Source organism: Cyprinus carpio, chromosome B5 (genome assembly GCF_018340385.1).
Source record: "Cyprinus carpio isolate SPL01 chromosome B5, ASM1834038v1, whole genome shotgun sequence".
Classification (NCBI taxonomy): Eukaryota; Metazoa; Chordata; class Actinopteri; order Cypriniformes; family Cyprinidae; genus Cyprinus; species Cyprinus carpio.
The window spans coordinates 13,156,698-13,165,961 of NC_056601.1; the positions used below are offsets into that span (position 1 = coordinate 13,156,698).

At 37.7% G+C, this 9,264-nt stretch overlaps 1 protein-coding gene across 1 annotated transcript; it reads right to left on the minus strand.

Annotated features, from left to right (window-relative positions):
* Window positions 1-220: 220 nt before the first annotated feature.
* On the minus strand, window positions 221-4,186 carry LOC122137465 (polyubiquitin-C). Its single transcript, XM_042724457.1, has 2 exons — window positions 4,031-4,186; window positions 221-3,046 (listed from the first exon to the last, which is right to left on the minus strand). Exon 2 carries the CDS (start codon window positions 3,044-3,046, stop codon window positions 983-985), a length of 2,064 nt encoding a protein of 687 aa, XP_042580391.1. The 5' UTR covers window positions 4,031-4,186; the 3' UTR covers window positions 221-982.
* Between the last annotated feature and the right edge of the window lie 5,078 nt (window positions 4,187-9,264).

A 9,264-nucleotide genomic window follows, 5' to 3' on the forward strand; every position in this document is an offset into this window, starting at 1 on the left:
CAGTCATTACAGGATTAGGATTTTTTTTAGATAATAGAGATTGCTGGCCAAATGTCTATTTTATATTATTATAATTATTTATATAACTTTTTTATTTTTTAAATCATTGATTTAGGTCTTCCCGAATGTGTAAAAAAAAAAAAAAAATACCACTTACACTAAAAATAGTACAACACTGGACCAACAAAAGAACAAACAACTCAGTGCAGCATACAAGTTATACAATTTGTTAACGACTTATGCAAGGCTTTATTGGAATTTCATCCAGGTTACAAGAAGAGACACTTAGTGGCACCATCTTACCATTTTTACTTTTATAACAGCAGCTGTTTAACCGGCCCATCACAGACTCCACCAAAATAGATTTACAGTGATTTTCACCCTAGGGTCTCACCAGATACAAGTAAGAAATTAGGCAGCTGCCATGTAGCTTTTAAACAATAATTTTAAAATCAAGATATCTAGTAATTCGCTATTATCGATTTAAGTGTTAGGATCCAAAAATTGATAGTTTCAAGATTTTTATTCGTCACATACACGATTATATAGAGCATATATAACCAGCAGTGAAATGTGATGAAATTTTTAACATGGTTAGAGATAAAGCCACTTCTAATTTAATTAAAATTTGACATTAAATATGACTCGCATGGTCCCTTTTGCATGCTACAGCATAAACCTCTGCTTGGTATTCTTTTCTTTGAGAATAAAACCAATGTCCTATTTCACTCATTTACATTTTTTACCAGATATTGTACTAGTAGTCCACAAAGACAAGGAAACAATCATACATTTCAATGCTTTTATTTAGTCATTTAAAAAAAAAAAAAAAAAAGTGGAAAAAAAAAAAAGAAAAAAACAAATGTAGTAATAAAATGTAACTGGATTGAGTAATAAAGTACAGAAAGAAAAGGGGACAACTGGTGCGTGAATGAACAGGGGATACTGAAAGAATTAAATGTCCATTTCTGAGATTGTCAGTTTAAATATCTGAACCTCCCCTGAGACGCAGCACCAGATGCAAGGTGGATTCTTTCTGGATGTTGTAGTCAGACAGTGTGCGACCATCTTCCAGCTGTTTGCCAGCAAAGATCAGCCTCTGCTGGTCAGGGGGAATGCCTTCTTTGTCCTGGATCTTTGCCTTGACGTTCTCAATGGTGTCACTTGGCTCAACCTCAAGGGTGATGGTCTTGCCTGTCAAGGTCTTGACGAAGATCTGCATGCCTCCCCTGAGACGCAGCACCAGATGCAAGGTGGACTCCTTCTGGATGTTGTAGTCAGACAGTGTGCGACCATCTTCCAGCTGTTTGCCAGCAAAGATCAGCCTCTGCTGGTCAGGGGGAATGCCTTCTTTGTCCTGGATCTTTGCCTTGACGTTCTCAATGGTGTCACTTGGCTCAACCTCAAGGGTGATGGTCTTGCCTGTCAAGGTCTTGACGAAGATCTGCATGCCTCCCCTGAGACGCAGCACCAGATGCAAGGTGGACTCCTTCTGGATGTTGTAGTCAGACAGTGTGCGACCATCTTCCAGCTGTTTGCCAGCAAAGATCAGCCTCTGCTGGTCAGGGGGAATGCCTTCTTTGTCCTGGATCTTTGCCTTGACGTTCTCAATGGTGTCACTTGGCTCAACCTCAAGGGTGATGGTCTTGCCTGTCAAGGTCTTGACGAAGATCTGCATGCCTCCCCTGAGACGCAGCACCAGATGCAAGGTGGACTCTTTCTGGATGTTGTAGTCAGACAGTGTGCGACCATCTTCCAGCTGTTTGCCAGCAAAGATCAGCCTCTGCTGGTCAGGGGGAATGCCTTCTTTGTCCTGGATCTTTGCCTTGACGTTCTCAATGGTGTCACTTGGCTCAACCTCAAGGGTGATGGTCTTGCCTGTCAAGGTCTTGACGAAGATCTGCATGCCTCCCCTGAGACGCAGCACCAGATGCAAGGTGGACTCCTTCTGGATGTTGTAGTCAGACAGTGTGCGACCATCTTCCAGCTGTTTGACAGCAAAGATCAGCCTCTGCTGGTCAGGGGGAATGCCTTCTTTGTCCTGGATCTTTGCTTTGACGTTCTCAATGGTGTCACTTGGCTCAACCTCAAGTGTTGTGGTATTGCTTGTCAAGGTCTTGACGAAGATCTGCATGCCTCCCCTGAGACGCAGCACCAGATGCAAGGTGGACTCCTTCTGAATGTTGTAGTCAGACAGTGTGCGACCATCTTCCAGCTGTTTGCCAGCAAAGATCAGCCTCTGCTGGTCAGGGGGAATTCCTTCTTTGTCCTGGATTTTTGCCTTGACGTTCTCAATGGTGTCACTTGGCTCAACCTCAAGGGTGATGGTCTTGCCTGTCAAGGTCTTGACGAAGATCTGCATGCCTCCCCTGAGACGCAGCACCAGATGCAAGGTGGACTCCTTCTGGATGTTGTAGTCAGACAGTGTGCGACCATCTTCCAGCTGTTTGCCAGCAAAGATCAGCCTCTGCTGGTCAGGGGGAATGCCTTCTTTGTCCTGGATTTTTGCCTTGACGTTCTCAATGGTGTCACTTGGCTCAACCTCAAGGGTGATGGTCTTGCCTGTCAAGGTCTTGACGAAGATCTGCATCCCTCCCCTGAGACGCAGCACCAGATGCAAGGTGGACTCCTTCTGGATGTTGTAGTCAGAAAGTGTGCGACCATCTTCCAGCTGTTTGCCAGCAAAGATCAGCCTCTGCTGGTCAGGGGGAATGCCTTCTTTGTCCTGGATCTTTGCTTTGACGTTCTCAATGGTGTCACTTGGCTCAACCTCAAGGGTGATGGTCTTGCCTGTCAAGGTCTTGACGAAGATCTGCATGCCTCCCCTGAGACGCAGCACCAGATGCAAGGTGGACTCCTTCTGGATGTTGTAGTCAGACAGTGTGCGACCATCTTCCAGCTGTTTGCCAGCAAAGATCAGCCTCTGCTGGTCAGGGGGAATGCCTTCTTTGTCCTGGATTTTTGCCTTGACGTTCTCAATGGTGTCACTTGGCTCAACCTCAAGAGTGATGGTCTTGCCAGTGAGGGTTTTGACAAAGATCTGCATCTATTAACAAAACAAAACCAAAAAATAAAAAATAAATAAAATAATCATCAACCATGCATCAACTAATTTAAAACTATTGGTACACATTCATTAACAGCTAAATGAAAGCAGAGATCACAGATGAATGCTTTAAGCATCTGAAAGATTTTTTAAACACCACACAAAACTCCAAAGAAATCACACTTGTTTGTGATAGCACTATGCTCTAGCAAGTCAAGCATTTAATTGCACCTCACTTGTGTTAGGCAACCAGAAAAGCTTGAACGGAGCTCTGTCAACCACATTTAATGGCACGTATTCAAGGCAGAACTAAGATTTATTATGTTTCATAATTTACTACACTATTAGCATGACTTAATTTAATGGATACATTCGATTTGTATTTCCTCACTTTAATATAAATGCATTTGCTTAAATAAGAGTAACTCTTTTTCTTAATTTCTACTTTTTAACGATTTTCCTGAAAGACCATTTTAATACTGGCAGCCAGAAAACCTTAAGGACCTGCTAAACTGTTGAATTATTATATCCTAACGTTACATAAAGTATAACATCCTAAAAAAAATCCGAAATAAATTTTCAAAAAGTAAATAAACGACAGCAGAAATAACAGATGTTTTGTTTTATTTAAAAACCGTACTGCGCAACATCTCACAACCTTTCTCTGACATGGCGGGGTTACAGTAACATCCGGGCTCTTTGTTCTAGGTGTACTATGATTCAGCAAAAACATATCTGACGAAACTTAACCCGATCGTAAAGCACGAATATAATAACATATAAAAAGCAAACACATCCATTTAGTAACGTAACCTATGACGTTACGCGTCTAACTTTGATTAAAATAATTGTGAATTACAGTTTAATTTGTCTTAGACATCTAAAAATAACCGAAAAGAATCAATACAATACAACGACGCATTAAAGAATTTATTCTTAAAGTCTTGAATAATATTGTCAAACAAATTGGATGTTCAGTCTTACCTTTCAGAAAAGCTTGTAGACTCTGATATTTCTTCTAAGACTGTACGCGTCCTCTTCGTAGAAAACTCTGCCGCTGGATCTGTGTGCTACTGTATTTATACAAACCCAGAGGAGTGACGTTTATGGTACGTCACATGACAAGATCCTTCCGCAGTCAAAACTTCTATTTGTTAAAACGTTCAAATATGCTTTAAAGCTAAATATTTATATGATGTTTTTTTTAGGAATTACGTGTTCTGTATATGTATTTCAAATGTATAATTATTATCACAATGTATCAAAAAGGAAGTCTCTAGAATATGCTAGAATGGGCTGGCCTTTGCTACACCCTTCAGGCAGTGATTGGCTGGTTGTGTTGTTTGTTTGTTCGCTTTGCTATTGGCGATTCAGACCTTTGGAATCTAGGCTAGGCAAAGAGCAGGGCTATGTCATGCAGTGATAACACAAATAGAATAGTCTGGAAAATGTAATATTCTTAAATCAGTCTTGCTAATAATTGTATCAAAAACAATCCCTTGCTAAAGTTATGGAACCAGTTCTGAATGTTTTTGTGTTTTTAAAGCATAATTATAGACCAGAAATGACAGGGTGTTGTCCCCAAAATAGTGTTTGCTCAAAAACATGGTTTGTTTACAAAAATCAGCTTCAATGTAGCTGTGTTTCCATGAAGTACATTGTTTGTGTTTTAGCCTAGGCTTTACAGAGAGGTGTCAACCAGCGCACTTAAAATAGAATGCTAATGTGTGACACAGATGGCATTGCTTTGAAACAAGTTGACCTCAGACATGCTGCCTGCAGTATCTGTTGCAGTAATGTAGGTCATTTTCTCTGGCTAAGTTAACAGACATTCACCGCTGTTACAAAGTAGGACTTCTAAATAAAATTGATGGGATTTTGTTAGTTTTACTTTGTTAGTCTTGGCACTATCCTCTGTTGTTACCGAAAGGTCTAATGCTAAAGTAATTATAATTTTCATGGCTTCATTCATTTTTTCTATACTGTACACTATGTGTTGGACAGAAATCTGTTATTTCCCATGTGACTTTGTGTTGCCATGGCAAAAGACAGGCATGCATGTACACAACTACAAACAAGATGAACCAGCTCTAAATTTGCTCCGAGGCTTCCCTGAGGTATTGCTGGTTACTGCCTATTGTAAGCAGTTTGTTTCTTTTACCAGAACGTACAGTACTGTGGGTGTGATGTTAAAATAAAATAGGCTACCATAAAATAATTACCCCAGATGATTAAACATTAACTGGCTTGGACTTCAAAAGCAGACTGTATTGTGAAAATGTTCTTTGAGCCTTGTTTATCAGGACAGTCATCCACTTAGTGGATTAGTATCATTGTGGAATCAGTTCCCTGTTCCTTCTTCCGTGAGCATGAACAGCTGCTACAAGATTATCTAGATCACCCAACTAAGCAAGTTTTCTTGAAAACTGGGGGGTGGGGGAGAATTTACATTTAGACTTTTTTCACTCCTATATTGAAAATAACAGTGAGTTAAAGGTTTAAGAAGACAGCCAGGACAAGACAGTGATCTTTAAGATGGTGTCATCAGTTTGTTTTTAGGATTATAGATATGGTCTTGTCTGCTGTTACATTGGAGTCTCCATCTTAACTCAAAGACACTTGGCACTTGAAAGTGATCTAATAATATCACTAGTTGGTCAGCATTTAGGTTAATATAAATTTGAGATCTCAATTTGACCTCACTGCTCTTCTAAAGTGATAATGTAAGTTGTAGTGTTTTAGCTTTGTGTTCTTAAAAGCAAAGATGTGCTTTCTGTTGAAGGAAAAGTTTTCAGAGGAAATTACAGGAAATACATAACATTAATGTTCTGAAAATCACCCGAAATTTTCTGGTTATTATTGCCTGACACGTGCTGATACATGTCACATGATTTGCCACATCACTGAACTCAAAAGAGTGTTTGTTCAGATCCAGATCTTGTGTACCTTGAACTTTCAGGAGTGTGTGCATATCACTTGAAATGTTCAGTATATTCCTGCCTGTAATTTAATCTGTTATTAACACCTGACAATACAAATACAGGATGTTAAGAAATAAGCTGTAATTCTAATATTTATATAACTTGCCTAGTTTAAAAGTTTCACCATATTGTTCGAATATCTTTGTCAAAGATGGAAGAGTTTTGGCATGACATGACACACGCACACACACACACACACACACACACACACACCTATATATATATATATATATATATATATATATATATCTATATATATATATATATATATATATATATATATATATATATATATAAAATCTAACTTTTTCAAAACAAACCCATTTAAACTCATTTTCGAAATCAATAAAAATCCATGCTTTACTATTATTGTTATTTATTTAACAACACACTTTCCCCCAGAAAAGTCATGTGACTAATGTACAAACCATCTGTATTATGTATACATGACTTAGCCTATATTTACATTTTATTTACATGTTACAGTTCAGCCTGTTTTGAAGAAAACAAGTTTTCCTGCTCTGATCTTATCCTTTTTTTTTGTCCGGGCTTGTATTACAACAGCTGAACGGGTGGAACCAGATGACGGCGAGGGCAAAATGAGCTGGCTGAAGCATGTGACCCAGCCAGTCAACAGTGGTTGTTCTGTTTTGTAAGCAGTAGTGGTGGTATCAACAAAGTATGGAATGTTCTACAGAAGAGCATGACTTAAAAGTTTAAACCGGTTAGATTGAAGACGACAAGCAACCAGTTTACCATACATTAAGTTAGAGGTGCTAAACGAATGGCATACGTAACTAAAGACAATAGGAAGGCTTTAAATAACCTTATCTTTCCCTGCGTCATGCACAGTGTGAACCAAAAGAGAGATCGAAAAAAGGAGACATTAAACACAAAATCCACGGTGTTTATCTTGCTGCCCAACTAAAAAAAAAATCCTTTAAATAATTACCTTTATCCCTTAAATAACTATATTTAACTAAAGTCTCTTGATTGCATACATTGGTAAATACGTTAGCCAATGTGGTACAGATTGTCTCAAGTAGGCCTACTTATCAACTTGTTTTTCCAGGTGCGTTTTGAGGTGTGGAGTGCTCCAGATTTACACGTGTTCAATTGCAAGTAAGGACCGTCTGTAGCCATTAACACACTCACAGTACAATGGTCAAACGTGAGATTGTGTGATCACGTGTATGGCTTTCTGAATACTTTGCAGTGGAAAGTGACATTTGGGTCATTCAAAGAAATGGGGGTATTTTACATAATGAAAAGCCTTAAATTACTCTGTTAGGCAAAAGATGTCTTTAAATGTTAATGTCATCAGTTGTTGCCAACAATGTCAAGGCACTACAAGGAAAAATATGGTCTTGATGCTGATATTTAGCCTGTACAAAAAGCCTATTCATTTGTACATAATCAGTTGTTTACAAATCATGATAAAGTTCTATTTCAAATAGTTCCTTACGGACAGACATAGGATGAAAATGTGATGAAAATGAATTATGATGTCATTATGATTATCATTGGCAGTTTTATCTGTATATGTGTGATAATTTGATCACGTGTGAAAAAAATCACAGATCAAGCTGGTTTCATTCCACTAAATGTCCAACTTTTGGTGCAATAGGCATTAGAAAATTAAGAGTAGCTACGAAAAAAGATTTAGGTTTGAAGTACAGCGTCACCTGAATTCACAAATCATGGAGAATGATATTTGGTATTATTTTCATGTCTATGACAGTGCACTGTGTATTTATAGCCAAAAGAAATCTGAATATCAAACCGCAAACTATCTTTGCCGATCTGTTTGACTTGGCTTTTCATAGTTAGTCATTGTTTTCATACAAGAGACTAAAGTCCCCTTTCCATGAGGTAACCCACATGATTTTCACTTTCTTGTGTCTCAGTTACAGTATGTGTACAAAGAAACACAATCACCACTTCATTGTGCCAAAATCCCAGTTCACCTTGCTGCAGGTATTGGATATGAAGCATGTACACTGCTCTACAGGCTGGATGTAGAATAGATGAAGAGTGTAAAATACATTTGTTCAGAATGCAGATAATCCTAAATCATTCAATCATCATGTTTCATAGGGATCAGAAAACATAACCACATACACATTTAATTCCCACATGGCCAAGCACACATTCTGCAAAACGTGTGGTGTCCAGAGTTTCAACACGCCACTTTCCAACCCTGATGGATCTGGTGAGTTGATCAGAAAGCTTTTTGGATGTTTTATTTAATTTATTCATTTTATTTGTTTATAGTTAATTTTTACTGCATGAAATTTGTTTATAGACACAGTACCTTGCTTTCTATTAAATTATTAATCTTCTTGTTGAAGATAAAAATTTTGCTCTGTTCTGTGTTTGTGTTTTTACAAGTTAGAAATCTGCCATGTGTTTACAGGTGTGGCACCACTTTTTGGACCCTGGAACAGTGAGCAGTGTCACTGTAGAAAACTTCTGTGGGCAGAACTGGGAGGAAAGTATGCGGAAGCATCAAACTATAAGAAGTATGACAAAACAAACAACAGACACATGACTCACTGTTTCTTTTTGCCAAGTAAGCTCTAAGACTAAATTGTACTCTCCTGCTTCTCAAGGCAGTTTTAATTATATATTAGTGACACTATAAATCAAACTTAAGGTTTTGTGGCTTTTGTCTAGGCTTTAAGGACACCTACTGTATATGCTAATGTACTCCTAAATGTTGACACAATTCACTTTAACAGATATAAACATTTATGATAAATATTTATTTTCTGAGAAATTGGACCAAAAATATTCATGAATCATATACACAGCACAGGTATACACAGATTTTTTGAAATAGCTTATTTTAGTCTAGAATTAAAACGTCACCTCCGCCTAAATTATATATTGCTTCCTTAAGAAATGTATCAACAGACATATCATATGAAAAAATTTAATGTAAATCATAGTAATATAGATATTTGTGAGAACTTGATGAAGATTGTTGAATGATATATATACCCGTTTGGATTGTGTTAATGTCTGTTTGTATTGAGGGTGTCAGGTAAGAAGAAAACTTAAAAAAAAAAAAAATCGGTCTTTTTTTCTCTTTATCAAATTTATATTAAACAAAATTATTACATTTCTCTACATTGGCATATGTTTGAAGTCATCACAGAACATATACTAATAGAAATCAGAAATACATGTCAGTTTTGAAACCTGCTGAATCATAAGATTTGGGACAGTACTTAT